This window comes from Thunnus maccoyii, chromosome 5 (genome assembly GCF_910596095.1).
Source record: "Thunnus maccoyii chromosome 5, fThuMac1.1, whole genome shotgun sequence".
Classification (NCBI taxonomy): Eukaryota; Metazoa; Chordata; class Actinopteri; order Scombriformes; family Scombridae; genus Thunnus; species Thunnus maccoyii.
The window spans coordinates 3,828,291-3,848,093 of NC_056537.1; the positions used below are offsets into that span (position 1 = coordinate 3,828,291).

A 19,803-nucleotide genomic window follows, 5' to 3' on the forward strand; every position below is an offset into this window, starting at 1 on the left:
TACAGTGGTGGTCTATGGGGAAAATTTTGATGAAAAAGTGGATTTTTCGCTGCAATACTATTTATATACAGTCAATGGCTGCAACCTGGCGGGCCCCATGGAAGAGGACCTGCTTCCTATGTAGATCATGGATGTATAGTAAGAGCTGGATAGGGCAGCCGCTCAGCCTTGCAGCCAATTTTTCCCAGTGGCCACTCGTGGTATTGCAGCAAAAATCCCATGTACACCACCATTTTTACAGTGATGGTCTATGGGGCCACAGGGGGATTTTTTTGCTGTTGAGACGTCTGTAAAACTGTTGACAGGACACCTCGAACTGCAAACAAAGTCAATTATTACTCTCTCTATTATGAATTTTTGATCTATGGAGGTTTTATATTTGTAAAACTTTCCTCAAGTCGAGAAAAGCGATTTAAAAATCTGTGACGTCATCACAATGTAAAGTCTATGGGGCCGTGCTGGAATTTGTGGGCGGGGCCAGCCGGAGAAACACTAATATTCAGCCATGACAGAGTTGGAGAGAGGAGGGCCAGGAGGAGTTTGTTGTGTTGGAGCACAGAAAGTGTAGCTTGGTGTTATCTAAAAGATTTTCAAAGTCATGACTGAATATTTAGCTGATTTCTGCAACAACTCAACTCCCACGCAATGTCAGAACAATACTTCTCTTTGAACAAGACTTAGACACAATAACAAACAGACTGGGTCAAGAGAAAGGTAAAGAAAAACGTTTTATTTCTCTGTTTGGTCCTTTAAATAATGTTATCAGACACTTATAATAACAATCTGAGCCTGTCAGTGGCAAAAACAAGCACTTTTAGTGGACGTACTTTAACGGGGCGCTATTGCCCCGTCGGATTACATTGCAGCCCGTTATCCCGCTGCCACCTGCAATGCTCTCACTCAATACTGGACCGATTTAAAAAATTGTTGTCTCCATTAGTCGCTTAGTCACAAAAAGATGGGAAAATAGGGTCAAGGTTGAAAAATACTGAAGTTTCCCTTTAAATATGTAAAGTGAAAGTGACCATGCTCAATATAATGGGATGTATGTGTGTATGGAAGGAGTTAAGTGCCTGTACTACGAACCATGTCTTCATTATGTAAAGTGAAAGTAATCAACCTTCATATGATGAGGCAGTATGTAGTACGCAGCAAGATAATTACGTTAAGTGGAATATTTGCACACAGAAATTGAATTTATAAAGCAACAGATATATACTGAGCCCTTGAAGGGACATGAGCTAAAGCTGGACCGTCTCAGGTGCAAACCAAATACTTTCTGGTCCGCATCAGATAGTTTGTTTTTGTCTTTTTCTGCACACCATAGAATTTTTGGTGCACATATGACAGCTTTAAGTGAACATCAGTGTTTCTAAAAACACTTCTGTCCTCTCCCATTAATCATCTCACGACCCCTCAGATTTATCTGCTGACCCTTTGGAGGGGCCCGACCCCTAGGTTGGGAACCACTGGACTAAACTAGCTAACTGTATATAAAGTAGTGTAAACTAGCTCCACCTCCAGCAGCTACAACAGTAACATGCAGCTCTAACACTGATGCTTCACTATTAATAATCTAATGATGTCATATATAATAATATATCAGTCAGAGGGACCAAACCACTACTTTTACTGCAATACTTTAACTACATCAAGCTCATAATACTTATGTACTTTTACTGCAATACTTTAACTACATCAAGCTCATAATACTTATGTACTTTTACTGCAATACTTTAACTACATCAAGCTCATAATACTTATGTACTTTTACTGCAATACTTTAACTACATCAAGCTTATAATACTTATGTACTTGTACTCAACACAGGACTTTTACTTGTAATGGAGTATTTTTACATTGCTGTACTGGTACTTTTACTTACATTACTGAGTACTTCTTCCACCACTGGTACTTACACTATACAGTAGGCTATTGCAATAAAAAAGTGAGCAACAAACATTGAGTTATTTTAGATTACATATGAAGTCGGTGCCTTGCACTCAAATGCTTCTGTCCAGGTTAACTATTTCACAAAGTGCTGTCCTGGTTTTTCTAACATTTTTAAATCTTGTGCTGTCCTGCTCTCTGGCACTTAGCACCAGTCATGCAGGTTACATAATAATTTAAATGTGAACAGATAAAATCTTTCGGACTGTAGAGACTCCAGCATACTGTCTGTAATTAAGATAAAATGTTTCATGCATCTAGATTTCTTTTGTCGTTCACATTCTAAATCTGACAAGCCGAGCTGGAGGCTGAAGCAGAAAAACAAAATGAGACGAGACAAAAGTAATGAACAACTGTTTATTATTTGCTCTTAATAAAAACCCCAGTCCACTGAGGCCCACAGAGGAGGACACCATGCTGGGTTTCAAGGACTTAACATGTGGCTGTGACTCCAAAGAGTGTTAAAGGAAGCCAGAAGCGAAAAGCAAACACGAGCCATGGCCCCGTCTGCTTTCCACCTCCTGATGCTCAAACCGCCACCACTCCTTTCAGTTATTGCATCAACAACCATGGCAATTTCTTTTTTTACGAACAGTTATTTAGTTTTTCTTCTTTTTCACACCCAATTTAGTGGTGACCGACTAATAACGAGCATCATGTAGTGTTGTGTGCGTTTGAATACAACACCGGTCAAAACTTGACGTGGAGAACTACACGGCTTCCTTTAAAAATCCAGGCACAAAACCAAACCCCCAAACCTGAAGTGTCTTTTCTAAATCAGATAATCTAAAAGACACTTACAACTCTGGTTCTCAACTTGTTCACCTCAGAGAAACAAAAAACACGCCTTTAGCCTTTTGAGAAAATGTGGAAAAATCTATGAATATAGGCAGAGCTGGATTAACACACCAGGGGCTCTATTTAACCTCCCATACCCCCCATTTCTCCCAGTCTGTATACTTTTATATATATATATATATATATATATATATATCTATTAGTTAGTAATTAGTTTCTAGTAACTTGCTCAAGCTCAAATTTATTCAGTAAAATGCACCATGTCAGCACAAACTAGTAAAGGCTTTAAAACTAGGAAAAATTGTGGAGGGAAACACAGATGTTCAGATTGATTCATCTCTTATTTGTATGCTTAACATGAAGCTACAACAAGCAGCTGGTTAGCTTAGCTTAGCATAAAGACTGGAAACAGGGGGAAAACGGCTAGCCTGCTGGCTCCCGGCTCTGTCCGAAGGTAACAAAATCAACCTGATTAACGTGTTATATCGTGTTGGTTTAAACCAAACATGGCCCCTATGATTCCACTTTAAATGGCGCATACAGATTAAATAAACTAAATTGTTATTAATTAAGTTACCATAAACTAATTGCCACATGGGGGGCCGGGGCAGTTGTGCCTGGTTGGTGATCCAGCCCTGCCACTAGCTTCTCTATAGTTTGATTTGTTCAAAGTGAAGCCTGGTTAAAGACTTTTCTCTGCTGCTCTGATTTGCCACAACGCTGAAACAGTTGAGAACCACTGCTGCAATCAAGTCAACCCCTCCCCGAATAATCATCTGAAATGTTTCCAACAAAGAAGACAAAGAAGAAGAAGAAAAAAAAAAAAGATTTCTGTCCTGGGTTGGACACTTGGATAAAGTACCAAATTAGTTCGGACACATCAAGAAAATTGAAAATCTTTCAGCTTGTTTTAACATCTATGAATCTGAGAAATTCTCCATGAGACCGAGAAGCATCCGGCTGCAGAGCCGCAGCACCGACAGTCTCACACAACACACGTCTGCTGAGGATGGTTTGGATTTTATGGGCTGAAGATGAATGAAAACAGTGTTCCACTAGAATAATTAGTGTTTAATTATTGTCAATTAATACATAATAAATACATACATTGATCATTTAAAAAAAAAAGATATCAGAAAGTCATTAAACTACACATTTCAAAACCCAAAATAAAAAATAGGTTTTAAATTTGATGAATAACTGATTTTTTTTTTGTAATTTTTACAAAGGCTTTTAAGTTTTACTTTATTTTTCTGTGTGCCTTTCATTTTTAATTTTCTCACAATTAATTTTCCTGGTTTAACATTTTCATGATCACTTTAATTTAAACAAATGAGCTATGAGATGAAATACAGAAGCCTATATATATATATAAAAAAAAGAATAATTCTGTGATTCCATCTTCAAATTCACTTTCTATTTTACCTTTAATAGCCAAAAACAGCAAACAGATTTTTTTTGGTTGCAAAATTAATGTGCCTTTTATGTTTTTATTTTACCTTATAGTTTGCTAATGTATCATTTAAATACAATTTAATTGAGTAACATACTTTTTTTTTTCAAATAAATCCACTTATTAATTGATTAATCACTGTGAGTACATATTTATTCTTGTGACATCATTCAGGCTCCATAGAAACAAGCCTTCAGTATGAAACCACATCTGTTTGGTGTTGCAGCTCTGCAGCTGGATGCAGGTTTTTTTCTTGTTGTGTCCAACTCAAAATTTTTCTGAAGGCTCCCGACAATTCTCTCATGGGGTAAAAACAAATGATTTTAGTGCCTTAATGCAAAGGAATAGCGACGACAACAACAGCGGGAAAACAGGATGTTAACGGTTATTCTCTCGCATTAAGGCAAATCGAGAAAAAAAATATTTTCTCTACATTTCCTGAGCACAATTAAGTACTTTAAAGGTAGCTTTGCATGTTTTTTTTTTCCCACAAAATTTAGGGATCTGTCATTCTGGAGTCAGAGCCATGATGCAGACAGTGTTTAAACAGAAAACAGACCTGGGTCAAACACATCTTCATGCAAATTTTTGTAGATTTTAAACTGCTAAGAGAGCTCAATTCTTACTTTTCTCTGATGGAAAATGTTCCCAAAACCACAATGAACTGTTGACAGTGTTTGACCCAGGTCTGTGCAGATCAATACTCCTGAAATCATCTCCACTTTAAACTCCAGTTTGTTATCAGGGGGGGAGCCGGTTATTGTGACATTACAGTCTTCATTAGCAGGAAACAATCTCAGGACAGATTATCAGGAAACAGCATTATTTTTTTTTTCTTTTCCAACATTGCAAAAAGTACAACTCTATACATTTCTTGCCAAATCAGATGAAAAATGCCACTGAAAAGAGAGTTTTTAAGTACTTAAATCATACCAAGTCAAGATGGCTTCATATTATTCAGTCATAATTCATCAGACCCGATCCTTCGTAACCTCAAAAATAAAAATGAATATTGCTAGGAAACTAAGTTGCTACACCCAGACAGCTAGCTCGTTTTTCTAGGCTTTTGTTTTTTTTTTTTTTCTATATTTAAGTTTGACATCACTTCTGTAGCTTTAGCGGGCTGTCGACCACCATGCAGTGCCGCGGGACAAAGTTAGTGGCATCAGGTTGTTTTTAAAGAGGTGAATGTGGAGTTTTTTTTCTATAACAGGTGGATAAAATTAGACCTAGTGAGCTTATGGCTTTGTGTGCGTGTGTGTGTGTGTGTATTCCTGTGATGGTCAAGATTTGAAGTCCAAAGACGCTAAAAATTTAGAGCAGTATAAGTTAGTGTGTCTGAGGAAGCAGCCCAAGAAACAAAATGTACATATTGTATGCATGAATGAGTAATAATATCATCAAACAACTTCTTAGAAAAAGTGCGTTCACCTTCATGTGGCCTGTCTGCCGGGGACGCTGCCGTAAACTAGCAAAGATGGATTTTTTTAGTCCTCGTCTGTGTAGGTTACACTGCAGGTCTAACTCTTGAAAGCACCTCAAAACTCGTCACACAAGTACCAGTGGTCAGTGAATGAAATCACAGGAGGAGGAGGAGAAAAAAAAAAGATCAAAAGAAAAACTGAGATTTGACTTATGATCCATCTGCGACCCAGCCCGAGTTAGCTTGTGGGGACTGGGGGTAAAAAAAAAAAAAAAAACTACCACAAAAAACCAGAAGAAGAGTACACACTGACACTGACGGCTACAACCTCCCTATTACACTGTTAGAAAGTGACACCAAAGTGAAGAAACATCTTCAAATGATATTAAACCTACACTGTAATGTAAACACTTTAAGATCAAATGAAAATGACGACAAAAAAAAAAAAAAAAAAAAGCTGCAGAAGAGCGACTGAAATATTTTAAAGTGAGATGATCTAGAGAAAAAAAAAAAAAAAAAAAAATCGCACTGCCACTGAAGAAGGCGGGAGAGATGCGAGTGTGAGCGGGCTGACTACATGACGGGATGAAGTGTGTAATAGTAGAAAAATACATGTTAGAAAGGTGTGACTGAGACCCTGTGGGCTATTTTGGTGCTGAAGTTACATTACAGGACATATTAACCCCCACCCACCACACCCACACCCTCCCACCCCACACCCCCCAACCCACCCCTCCCAAATAAAGCTATGTCAGTGAGCATCACAGTCAAGAACTTATGTGGACGACCCTCGACAGCTAACAAAATATTATCAAATACAGGTTTAGGAAAGGGGGCGGGAAGATAATTCATTGAAAAACAAAAAAAAATACTAACATCCCTCTGAAATATGACATTTTATACATAATTATTTCAGAAATTATTTTGTAAAGATCGACTTTTTTTTTTTTTTTCTCTGACAAACTGCGTTGTTGTTGTTGTTGTTGTTGTTTCCACCGTTGAAAGGTGGAAAGTTAAGTTGCATTCAAGCAGTCTACCCCAGTGCTGGTGACAAATATACAACTAGTACACAATCTTCATTCTTTTAGTCAAGAAGAGTAGCAACCAAAAAACGATTTTCCTTTTTTTTTTTTTTAAGCGTTGCACCTTTCTGTAGAGCCTTCCTCCCGTTGAGACTACGCTGCCACTTTGTTGTCCTTCTGGAAAAAAAGGGGAAGGAAAAAACAAACAAACAAACAAACAAACATTTAGAATTGAAACGTTCAGATTTAGCACGTTAAACATGTGTGCATGAGGAAAGACGTTTAAGATTTATTTGCTCAGTCTGAGTTGCAACTATTTGATGATCAAATAATTTTATTTTTTTTTAACATTTTCTGACTCCAGATTCTCATATGTGGAGATTTTATACTTTTCTGTTTTACATATAATTATAAACTGATTATCTTTGAGTTTTGGACTGAACAAGACATTTGAAAAAGATGTCACCTTGGGCTGTGGGCTCTTTCTCTGTGCATTTTTTGCACAATTTTCTGACATTTATAGACTAAACAATTAATAGAGAAAGTAGTCTGCAGATTAATCAATAATGAAAATAATCATTAGTGACAGCCCTACTGGTGATATTCTCTATTTTTCCTTCTTGAAAAATATATTTTTTTTATGATCTCATGTGCAGACTTTCCTGTGTCAAAAACTATTTTTATTCTCAATTCATTTATCAATTATTGATTATTCTATAAAATAAATGTAATAAGTGACAAAATAGTGAAAAATGTCCACCATAATTTCCTAATGCCACAAGTTACATCTCTAAATGTCTTGTTTATCTGACCAACAGTCCATAAAAGTTAATTTTACTGTCACATACGACAAAGTAAAGCAGTAAATCCTCACAGTTAAGAACTTTAGTTAACAGTTGAGGTAAATAAAGGTCTCGACAACTATTAAAGGAAATACGGTGGTCTGTAAAGAAAGAATCTGCATTTAACTGAACTTTACCCTGTATGCTGATAAGTCGGCGAACTCGCGGCCGGCCTGGTTTCCTCTGTATCCTCCCCTGAAGCCACCGCCTCCTTGTGGCGGGCCGAAGGAACCTCGGCTAGCCGAACGACCCCGTCCTCCGCGGAAGCCCATACCGCCACGCCCGCGGTAACCTCCGCGGCCTCTGCTCTGACGCAGAGGGATGCCGAATGTCTCGGCATTCATCCGCCTCTCCTCCGCCCAGGTCTGCCTCCGCTCCCTGCAGCAGGAGGGAAAAACACGTCACAGATGAAGTGATGGAGGGAAACGGCAGCTTTACCAATACTCACATTCTGCAGGGAAATCATAATAATCAGTAATCAGTGTTCTCCAGGTTTCTCTAATCCACTACCCCGATTACAGAAACCAGGTTTCAGGAAGCAGACTGAGGACTGCATGTAAACACGCTGTATGATTGATGTCACCTGGCTACAAATCTAATATCCTGGTTGGGGACAATAACCTTTATTTGATTGATAAATGCAACAACTCAGGATTGCAGGATTTAGACAATTAGTCAATATTATCAATGATGTAGAGGTTTAAACTGGCTTTCACATGACAAGATAAACACTTACCGTGGGAACCCTGAGCTTCCAGACTTGTCATTTGCTTTCCTGGTGAAAAAAAAAAAACAACAAAAAACAGTCATGTCATCATAAAAGAAACATCTTTCATTCATCCTTACAGTGCGAGTCCTGGGAGGTGAAGGAAGTATGTACACAGTGATAGTGATGCTACCGTCATGTGTCACACTGTCCTTCTACCAACAAGTGTCTGACCGGGAGTGACGAAGGCCGGCTCGTACCTAGTGTCGTCACAGGAGATGTTGTCGAAGAAGGACTTGGATTTGTCGTAGTAGCAGTTCGGGCCGAGCGGGTCGCACTCTTCCTCAGCGTTGTTCTCGCTGTTCTGAGTCTCGACGCCGGAGTCGCCTTTGTCCTCTCCGTTCACCGCTTTCTCCGGCTTCTCGGTCTTCTCGTCTGAGTAACGAGAACGGACGGTCGCACTTTACACTTAACCTAACTTAAGTATATTTACTAAAGTTTTGAGCTACTTGTATTTTACTTGAGTAGGTAAAATACAAGTTATTGATTAATTTGTCAATTATTCTTTTAATACAAAGTCAGAAAACTGTGAAATAAGCATCACAGCTTCTCAGAGTCAAAGGTGACGTCTTTAAACTTCTTGTTTTGTCCGACCAGCAGTCAAAACCTTAAGATATTCAGTACAAGAAGGAAGGAAACCAGCAAATATTCATGTTTGAGAAGCTTGAAACTGAGACTTTTGGCAAATTTTCTTTTTAAAAAGGAAACATTGTACTTTTTACTACACAACATTTACTGGACAACTTTAGTTTAGAGTTTACATATAAAACATTAAGGGCTTCTATGTGATGAAGCACTGTTATATATGTTTAAACACATTATAGAAAATATATAAAACCATCTCTACCCCAAACAAACAGTAAAATGCTGTTTACACATGAATGCATCTATAATAATAATTATATTATAGTTAGTTTTTATGTATTATGAGTACTTTACTTTTGATAGTACATTTTGCTGATGATACTTATTGTACATAAGGACTGTTAGTAGTACTTTAATGTAATTTAAAATCCTGAAATGTAAAAGCTTAAATGCAAAAACTTAATATGAAACATTATTTCATTCCTGACTAGTAACAGAGTATCTTCACAGTGTGGCGTTGCTGAGAAGCTCGTTCACGGCTGAATGCTTTCTGCTACCTTTCAACTTCAGCTTGCTCTGAAACTCTCGGTCGATCTCCTCCTTGTTGAACTGGGCGTTGGCGCTCTCAAAGTCAAAGTCTTTCTCAAACTTCATGGGTCCGTCTCGGCGTACGTTGAAGCGTCCTCGGCCGCGGTGTCCGCCGCCTCGCCCACGTCGGTTAGCCGGTGCGCCGGCAGCTGCTGAACAACAAGAGTAAAAACATTAGTTGCTATTTTAATTTAAAAAAAAAAAAAAAAAAAAAAAAAAGTTTGAAGGGGGTAGTACAGAACAGAAACACCAGTAAACAAATCACATGGCAACACATCAATGCACACATCCACTTTCAAAATGAGTTAGCCAAGAGCCAAGAGCCATAAAAACAGCAGCTTGGCTTCAGATGTTAGCTGTACACCGGTGTCACAGAAATAAAATTCACATCCAACATGGAGAAAAAATGCAGTAAATAAATCATTCAGTTACTAATCAAATAGCACCACCACAGCACAGAGAGCATTATCACCGAGGAGACAAGTCTCATCGCCTCGAGTCCATTGACATGAACAGCATGTCAATCTGCACACATGTTCACTAGCAAAGAAAAACATGTCAAAGAGGGATGATCGGAGGGGGGTCGAGAGGTTGTAGAGGTATGAGTGTATGGGCTCCACTGTCCGACAGGAAAGGCATGCAGAGTCTTAATGAGCATGGAGCTAGGCTGTTGAGGATGGTTTCGGAGCAGAGAGGGGGGGTGGGGGAGGTTTAACCTGTGGAACGTTTACTGGTATCCCTGCCTTCACCTCGCGCCTGCTCGCTCTCTGGTTTGGGGACTTTCTGGACGTCTGTGCCTGGAATAGCAGAGTCTTTTAGTCTTCCATAACAAAGGCAACAGTCATGAGAGAGAGCAGCCCTGGTGGCACTAGTGTCCTACCTTCAGACAAAGGCACAACGCTTTCAAATGTGGGACCTCTGGAACAAAACGTTAACAAATCACACAAAGAGGGAAAAGACTCTTCACTGAAAGACAGCAGCACAGAACATAGCAGTGTGCTGTTCTCTGGCCTGAGGTCTCACCTGAGTGGCTAAAGATAGAGTGGGTAAACCCTGCAGTGGAAGCCCTATCTACAGCACTGATGTGAGAGGCTGAGATGGTTCGGGGTGCAGGCCAGCCCTGGCTGCTGCCGCGGCCTCCCCTGACAGTCTCACCCCTCCTTGTGTCCACGCCATCCTGCTGCTGGGCCTTCTGGCTGCTCGGGCCGCCGGCGGCAGAGGGGGCCGTGCGAGCGTGGGCGGGGCTCCTGCGTCCCAAGCCGGGGGCCGGGGCCGTGGTGGCGGCGGTGGGGGCCGACGGGGCAGATTGGATCACCTGCTCCAGGGAGGGGCTCTTCCGCAGAGGGTCCAGGCTGGGGCTGCTGCGGCCTAGAGGGGAAGCAGGACGGAGATCGGGGTTAGTGGATCACGCCGCTCACTACGACTCAAATACATCAACCTCATCATTTCTTAGCGTTGACTGAACCACCAACCGCACCCAGACAGTCAGTCATGTTGTTTAAAGGGAACCAGCTGGGCTCACTTCCTCAACACAAACTAAAACAAGCAGCAGCTGAACCTCAACACGTCTTCTCGACACCACGGAGACGTTTGCTTACAGTGAAACACCTGAAGAAAATCTCTTCTTCTTCATCTTCTTTTCAGTTGTCAAACAACAAAACGTCATCCCACATGTAGGGCTGCACTAACCATTTTTTTGATTATCAATCGATCAGTCGTTTGATTTATAAAATATCAGAAAATGGTGAAAAATATTCATCAGTGTTTCCCAAAGCTCAAGATGACGTCCTCAAATGTCTTGTTTTGTTCTGACCAACAGTCCACAACCCAAAGATACTCAGTTTACTGTCATAGAAGACTAAAGAAACACGAAAATGTTACTTTATATTATATTATAATTCACATTTAATTAATATTTCTTCTTAAAAATGACTGTCAGCCCTCCAGGGTACGGGGTGAGCGTGATACGGGAACTTGAGGCCTTGAAATAATATGCAAATGTTTGAAACTCCAATAAAAACATTTGAATAAAAGTACAAATCAATTAACTGTTGCAGCTCCAGAGTGACCGCAGTAAAGTCAGAGAAGAACAGAACAGGACACAGACTCTCACTGTGCAGCTCATGTCATCATTTTGTAAAATCTGTTTTCCTCGTAAACATTTATAAACTCTCCAGAATGTTTTGGAAATTATCAGTTTTTGGGGGAAGAAAATGTTATTTTAGTCTGGACGGCGGCTGAAACAAACACAAACAAAGATGTGTTTTCTGAAAGTAGTTTCATATCTTACGAAGGCTTTAAGCCGACCAGCACAAGACTGATTCAACAGGACATGCAGGTTATGATGTGGGAGCGTGCGGTTACGTTTAGGCATGAGGAAACAATTCTTCTGTCAAATTGACAACCGTGCAAGATTTGGTACTGGAGGCATTCTTACGTCTATGTTGTCAACAACTTAGAATCACAATTAGACAGAAAGATTTAAACATATGAGCAAAGAAAGACCAAACATGTAAACGTCTAAACACTGCAAATGTCAGTGAGCAACATCTAGATTGATCTGGCTTGTAAGTCAAATAGTTTTATAAAAGAGCAACTTTTTATTAGTGCAGAGTTTTCAACTGTGTGTGAGTGTAATTTAGTCATTTAGAACCACTCAGTGTGGTGAGTAGACACACAGATCTGCCACTGCCTTTTCAACCTGCTTCCTTCAGGTTGTTTTTTTTTTTTTTTACCTTCGGTTACAAGAGTACCCAGAGAGCTCAAGTCAGAGTGGCGAGCAGAGCCGACAGCGCTTCTCTGAGACTGGGCTGCGGCTGTGCTCGTGTCGCTCACAAAGGACGGCACTGATCGTCCTGTATGGGGAGGAACAGCAGGAATAAAGAGTACCTTTAAATGCTGTGTGCTGCTATGCGTCACTGTGTACCTCCCGATGTACTCTACCGTCATGTGATGCAACGTGTTTGATAGCCAGGGCTGCGCTGATATCATGACATCACCAGACAGACACCACAAACACTGAACATAAGCAGGTTTTAAGAATGTGTTTTATGTGTAAAAGTGACTAAATAAAGTTTACTGAACAGCAGACAGAATGCAGAGTAAATACAGTCCATTTAGAGTGTGCAGTTGATTGATTTCCCCACAATGCAATGCACGAACACAATAAAAGGAGCTGCTCACTGCTAAAAAATAATTTAATCAATAGTGGTTGGTGGTTAGAAAGCTCCAGAAAGACCTTGGAAAACTTTAATACGATATGCGATAAATGTGAAGCTGCTGTTGCTTAAACTATTAAATCCACCTGCTCTTCAGTGAAGGTTATACTCAGTATTATGTATCTGACGCAAAATGTAATCGGCACAACCCGAGTAACAACGACACATGTAGAGGGAGGAAGTGAAGGCCAGGAGTGATTAAGTCACATTGATGCCGTGAATCAAAACCTCCTCAGTTTTTGTGGCATGATCTTCGTGGTGCGAGAGTCACGGAGAGACCCCGAACCCTTGGATGTCATGCGCAACTTCTCCCCGTAGTTTGTCTTTTATAGTTAGACACATGACAGGCTATAGAACAGCGTTGTATCATAAAAAAATATTCTCCACCGTCATGATCGAACATGTCTGTGCTTACCGACGCCAACGGGTCCAAACTGGGGGGACACCAGGGGGCTGGTGCTGAACTGGTTGTAGGCAGGAACTGGAGCACGGTTGAAGAGGCCATAGGAGCCGGCAGACTGGAACGGGGTCGGGGCCGCGGCAGCAGAAGACGAGGAGCTAGAGCTCATGGACGACTGGAGGAGGAGATCAAAAGGTGGTTAATGTTACAGCTTCACATTTAAATACTAAAAACCGAGGTCGAGGTGAAACCTCACCTGGACAATGGCGGGGTCCTGAGGGAGAGAGCATGTTGGTTTGGGTGGCTCACACACAGTCAGGTCCTTGATGTCGCTGCCTCTGAAGATGATGTACTCGAAGGTGTCATCTCGAGGCGGGATGGGCCTGTCGGTGGGGCGGTCCTCCGTACCAAAGGAACGTACTGACGAGGAGGATACAGATTGAAGTTAGCATCACAGGTCAAACGTCAACTAACTCAGGGATGGAACACGAAATTAGTACAGTAACTATATCACTTAAAGCTGGAGTGTGGGACTTTTGTCTCCCCCTTCTGGCAGTGAGAGTAAAGGGGGGCGCTTGGCTGTGATTGCGAGCAGCACACTCATGTGCACCCCGAATGACAGGCACACAGAGAGGGCCGGTAAAGCGGGTATGTTTAGACAGCCCACTAGGATTTGTCCCAATATGCCTGCTGTCCAGTACACCACTGGCTGTGACCTACTGTTGTGGCTGGAAAACACATAGATTGTTTTGAGCGTCACACAAGCCCCACAAAATGACTCGTTTCACTATCAGAATTTGATCCATTTGGTCCGATAACATTTGGAAAGTCCAGAAGAGCTGCACGATTAACAGCCACACGGCCAGCCACATAAAACTTATCAGCAAAGATGATTGGTTAATTTTTTACATCTTCCACTGTGAATGTTTTCTGGTTTTCTCAGTCTTCAGTGATAGTAAACTAAATATATTTGCTGCTGGTTGGACAAAACAAGAGATCAGTAGACGTTACCTTGGACGGTAGATTAGAAGAATTATGAAATGAAGTGTGAAACCCAAAAAACATCCAAGTTTATCATCTTGAGACAAATAAATGCAGCAAATCATCACTATTGAGACACTGGAAAATGTTTGGCTATTTTGTTTCAAACTTACTTTAACAATAATTTATTAAATGAACAGTTTCAGATTAATTTGCTGTCGATAAACCAAACGATTTATCGACTAATTGTTTCAGTTCTACTGTAAATGAGGTTGGGTGATGTGGACAAAATCAAATATCAAATACTTAATACCTCAATATCGATATTGCAACAGTATTGTAGGGATGACTATTGGTGCTTTTACAAAATGTTTATACAATGAGATTTTTTGATAAATAGTCATCAGTAACGTGGATATAATGACTAAAGGCAAATAATAGAAGAGCTAGAACAGTCTGGTAAGTTCAGAGAATGACATCACTTCACTGTAATGCAGCCTTTGAAACCAGGAAAAGACAACACTTATGCCATATCACAATATTACGATATCCAACATCTAAGACAATATGTAGTCTCATATCACAATATTGATATATTAGATATATTGCACAGCCCTAATTGAAAATATTGAGTTGAATCCATATGGTGTTTTCTACTCCACTACATTTATTTGACAGCTTTAGTTACTTTTCAGATGAAGATTTGACACAATGGATAATATAACAAGCTTTTAAAATACAACACATTGTTAAAGATGAAACCAGTGGTTTCCAACCTTTTTGGCTTTTGACGTCTTACAAAAAGCAGTGTGTAGTCGGGGTCACATTTCACATGTCTATGAGTTGTTAACAGCTCCACCAAATAGTGATTTTTCCCTCTAAACTTCTCACATGCTTTCATTTCAATAAATGTTCAAATGATCCAAATATTTCAGCAAAAATCAAAGATTAGAGGAAAAGTCAACAAACTGAAAACAGATTTGTGTATCAGAACTTTTTTCTTCTTTCCTCTCCCATTAAATTTCTCACGACCCCTCAGATTTATCTGCTGACCCTTTGGAGGGGGCCCACGCTAGTTCAATCCAGTGGTTGGGAACGATTGGACTAAACTAGCTAACTGTATATAAAGTAGTGTAAACTAGCTCCACCTCCAGCAGCTACAACAGTAACATGCTGCTCTAACACTGATGCTTCACTATTAATAATCTAATGATGTCATAGGCTATATAATAATATATCAGTCAGAGGGACCAAACCACTACTTTTACTGCAATACTTTAACTACATCAAGCTGATAATACTTTTACTTAAGTAGGATCTTTAATGCAGGACTTTTACTTGTAATATAATATTTTTACATCGCTACATCGGTACTTTTGCTCAAGTAAAGGCTCTGAATACTTCTTCCACCACTGCTGTACTTCACTGTCAAACGTGTTTGCACCAGTTCATTAGTCTACATTGCTTCTAGAATATGGATAATATTAATGAGATGTTTCAGTGAATAGCTTTGCGTCATAATGCGTGTAGAACAGGTGAGATGAGTGCGCACTCTATGACGTCAGGTGTTCTGGCTGCCGCTTCGTCAGTGAATGGAAGTGATTGCACAGATAGCAGCGACACCTGTAACACCTGTCGGTCAGTCAGCGTTACATAAACATGATCTCAGCTAGCGTTAGCATTACAGCGGGGCTGTTACAGGCAATGCTTGAATGAAGCTGACTCATGTTGGAAACTCAGGTTAATACTTACAATTCATACATGACTTTCAGATTATTAACACGTCGCCTAATTGTTTCGTGTCTGCAATGAAACTCCTCGTCCGACTAAAGTAACGTGGCTGTTAGCTTCCTAGATGAACGCATTTTATAAACTCAAAAATTTATCACTGTCAGCCTCAAAAATCAAATATGGGTCAGACTTCAATTGAAATGTTTAAAAAAAAAAAAAAAGGTTTTTAGGGACTTAAAAGCGTGCAGAAGATCGTACTGAGACAGACATTCCATGTGTCATATCTCACGTCAAACAGCCTGAAACAAAACAAAAGATAAGTATACGAAGGGCAGCCATGTGATTTAGTTTATGCAGATAATTATTTAGGGTTCTTACGTCGGTGAAGGCGATTAAACTCCTCGTCTGACCAAAGTAACGTTGCAATTAGCACCCTAGATTTTATAAACTCAAAACATTATTGTTGTCAGCCTCAGAATCCAATATAGGTCAGGCTTTGATTGAAATAGAAAATAGGTGTTTTAGGGATTAAAAAGTGTACAGAACAGCAGCAGGAGATAGAAACTTAACTCTGACATACATGCCATGTGTAATATCTCACATAAAATAGCCTAAAACAAAACAAAAACAAAAGAAAAAAATAAAGTGTAAGAAGGGTAGCCATGTGATTTGGCTTCTACAGATAATTAATTAGGTTTGTTATGTCGAAGAATACGATTAAACTCTTCGTCTGACCAAAGTAACGTTGCAATTAGCATCCTAGCTTTCTGCTTGATAATGGTAGCGACGTTAGCCTGTTAGCTCACGCTAGCAAACTGACGCTAAAGGTTACTAATTTTTCATGTTGCGTTTTTGGATTAGCTAAACCTGCACGCAGCGGATTATTCACACAAAGAATCCATTTTCAAACGTGTTGTTTTCAAACTATAGGTTACCACTCGCCGCTTAGGAATAGCATTAGCCTAGACTAGCTTAGCATTAGACTAGCCGTGTTACCTTTAGCGAGTGCGACAGTGGAGTTCTCGGTATCGATGGTGTACAGGATCCCTTCGTAGCGGATCTCGGCCTTCGAGATGAGGCTGATTTTGCTCCCGAGGTAGGGCGTCCCGCCGCTCATGGTGTCTCCCACAGCTCGGCAGACCAAACAGGGAACAGGATGGACGGCCCCTCTGAGCCGTGTGGTTTAACAGTTACAGTTTCTACACCAAAAACAAAGAAAAAAAATCCTCCGGGCGGTTTGTGCGCTTCTTCTTCTTCTTCGCCGCTACAACATGGCTACCTCACCCTCCTCCATCGCACCAACGGCTCTCGGTGAACGCGGGGGCTAACGGGAAATCATAATCTCGCGCGTTTACGCTCCGCCGTGGAAACTAGATCCGTGCAGGATAGAAGAGCTATCAAACATCATTACACACAGCGGTGGAGAGTAACTAAGAACATTTATGACATTTCCTCAACTACTGTACTTAAGTGCAATTTTGACGTACCACCGGACTAATCTAGCTAACTGTATATAAAGTAGGTTAGTGGTTCCAAAAAGGTTGGAAACCACTGGTTTCATCTTTAAAAGTAACTAAAGCTGTTAAATAAATGTAGTGGAGTAGAAAGTACAATATTTCCCTCTGAAATGTAGTTGAGAGGGAATGTAAAGTAGCATCAAATGGAAATACTCAAGTAAAGTACAAGTACCTCAAAACTGTACTTGACTCTTAAAGGTAGATTTGATACTAGACCTAGTATTCTTAAATATTTATATAGAGTATAAGTATTTATATTAGAGTTGCAACAATTAGTCGATTAATTGATTAGTCGACAGACAGAAAAGTAACCGGCAACAATTTTGATAATTGAAGAATCGTTTTCAGCATTTTTTTTAGGCAAAAATGGCAAATATTTGTATATAGTAAACTGAAAATCTTAGGATTTTGGATTGTTGACCAGACAAAACAGGACATATACTTACTTGTTCATGTTAAAAAAAAACATTTTATCCACTTTTATCTTTTATCCAACTTTTATCTTTTATGCAAGCGGCAACCTCCAGGGCTGAAAACTGAAGCCAAAGAAGAAGTGCCAAAAACTGCAGTTCCTTGAATGGCCACTTGAGGCTCCAAATGCGAGTCAATCCCCATAGACCTCCATGTTAAAATGCCCAAATTTACAGCAGAAATAAACATGTTTACAGCCTGGTACAAAAAATGGTTTTGGTCTCTATAACAAATCTTTTCTTTTCATATCTGTAGAGGGGTAAAAAATTTTTATAACTAGCCTGTTTAAATTTTACTAAGCTGTAAGGTTATACATAATAAGAACATGGCTGCTTTGAGTGACGGGTTGTTAGCCACTAGGTGGCTTGTTTCAGGAACCAGGCTTCATTCAGCCTACCTCAGCTCCACCTCTTTGCCCATTTTGGATTAGCCGGGAGTTAGGCACTGCCAAGATGGCGACGGCCAGAGCCGCGCACTTTAAGCTTCAAAACCACTCTTCAGAAACCAATGAGTGACATCACGGTGGCTACATCCATATTTTTTTACAGTCTATGTTTTTATCAGATTTTATGAACTCAAAAAAATATTATTGTTTCAAGCCTCAAAAATCCAGTATGGGTCTGGATCTAACTGAAATATTAATTGTACCGAGATATACATGAAACGTGTAATATGACACATATAACCGCCTAAAACCGAACACAACAAAAAAAACATTAAAGTATAGGAACTGCAGGCATGAGATTTAGTATCTGCAGACAATTTTTTAGGTTTATTGTGTCAAAGAACCATTATCTTATCATTATAACTTCATTAACTTATTACCTTGAGATAACAAATGGTGATGTTTTTAGATTTTAAAGCCTGTTATTATGTGATAACAATTTAATCATACCATTATCAGCTATAAATGTTATAATACCATTACATTTTAAACATGGTTTCCTTTCTAATTAAAGTTTATACAAAAGATGATTATCCAAGTTGAAGTTACAGATGACAGCAAAAGTGAATGAAGTATGTTGGCCTGAATAATACAAAGTGACTGTAGGAAAACAAAATTATAATCAAGATGACAGGTCTAAAAATATATATATTGATAACCATGGCATCTTTTGGCTTCCATACTTCTATACAAATACAAATAGGATGGTTTTAAATTAATGCCAGAAATTATGCTGAATATTCACATCACTTTACTGAAAGTTAGCTTTTACTGATATAGAGTAATACTTTCTTCACAGACAGTATGTAAAATAAGAATATTGGAGATACAGTAAATTCACTTTACACATGTAGATAACATGAACAAAAAAGAGACCTTTATAGTCCTTAATGCCACGATTTAATAAAGTTTATAAAGTTTAAAAAGCTGGAACTATCAAATGTTTGGAATTTATTGCGGTTGTTTTTTAAAAAATTGCTCATCTTTTTTTGTCAATTGACTAATCAATTAATTGACTAATCTTCCTCTGTATTATTTTATTTTTACTGCATGTAAAAGGCTTCTTGCACAATCCCTTTACCAAATGTTTTTATTATTATTTTTTATTATTATTATTATTATGTCATAATTGAATTCGCTGGCACTGTCTCTCCTCTTTTTGTTCTTCATATTTGTTTACATAGTCCTGTTTTTTACTGTCTTTTGAATTTGACTGTTCTCAATAAAATTGAGGGGAAAAAAACAACAATCAATATCAATATTTCACTTGTCACTTTTAAACTGTGATTGACTCGTTTTACAAACACACCTGTATGTGGTGCCACATCACCCATATAAAATCTATTTATTATTATTTTTATTTAAAAAAAAAAAAAAAAAAAAACTTTATCGAAACAAGTATACAACCAGTTTCCAGCACCTTGTGTAAACAACTTGTGTCTATAAACATGCTGGGTAACAAAAGGTTGTAATAAAAGAAAAAGAAATAGTTAAATAAATAACTTTTTAAAGTTTACAAGAGTTATACATTTTAAAAGCTTTTTTGTTCATACAATCAGAAATACTAGAAATGTATTGCTTGATATGGACAGTCAGCTCTGAAAAGTTTGACT

The 19,803-nt window shown here is 39.1% G+C and overlaps 1 protein-coding gene across 6 annotated transcripts; it reads right to left on the reverse strand.

Annotated features, from left to right (window-relative positions):
* Positions 1-6,542: 6,542 nt before the first annotated feature.
* Positions 6,543-17,144, reverse strand: lsm14aa (LSM14A mRNA processing body assembly factor a). Of its 6 annotated transcripts, XM_042412920.1 has the most exons (10): positions 16,754-17,144; positions 13,302-13,465; positions 13,061-13,220; positions 10,583-10,795; positions 10,144-10,224; positions 9,397-9,579; positions 8,455-8,629; positions 8,225-8,263; positions 7,626-7,866; positions 6,543-6,823 (listed from the first exon to the last, which is right to left on the reverse strand). In XM_042412920.1, the coding sequence occupies exons 1-10, from the start codon at positions 16,872-16,874 to the stop codon at positions 6,800-6,802; spliced, it is 1,401 nt and encodes a 466-aa protein (XP_042268854.1). In that variant the 5' UTR covers positions 16,875-17,144; the 3' UTR covers positions 6,543-6,799. The 6 variants fall into 6 exon arrangements, with proteins under 6 accessions (XP_042268854.1, XP_042268851.1, XP_042268850.1 ...); XM_042412917.1 differs by lacking the exon at positions 10,144-10,224 and having other exon boundaries at positions 9,397-9,576; positions 10,451-10,795; positions 16,754-17,142; XM_042412916.1 differs by lacking the exon at positions 10,144-10,224 and having other exon boundaries at positions 6,543-6,820; positions 10,451-10,795; positions 16,754-17,141.
* Positions 17,145-19,803: the final 2,659 nt, after the last annotated feature.

Coding starts and splice junctions, on each gene's coding strand:
- lsm14aa (XM_042412915.1), bottom strand. CDS start 16,874: ATGAGCGGCGGGACGCCCTACCTCGGGAGCAAAATCAGCCTCATCTCG. Junction 10,796..13,060: donor GTTTGGACCCGTTGGCGTCG/GTAAGCACAGAC, acceptor CTTCCCCTCTAG/GCCGCAGCAGCCCCAGCCTG. Junction 9,580..10,450: donor CTCTATCTTTAGCCACTCAG/GTGAGACCTCAG, acceptor CTTGTTGTTCAG/CAGCTGCCGGCGCACCGGCT.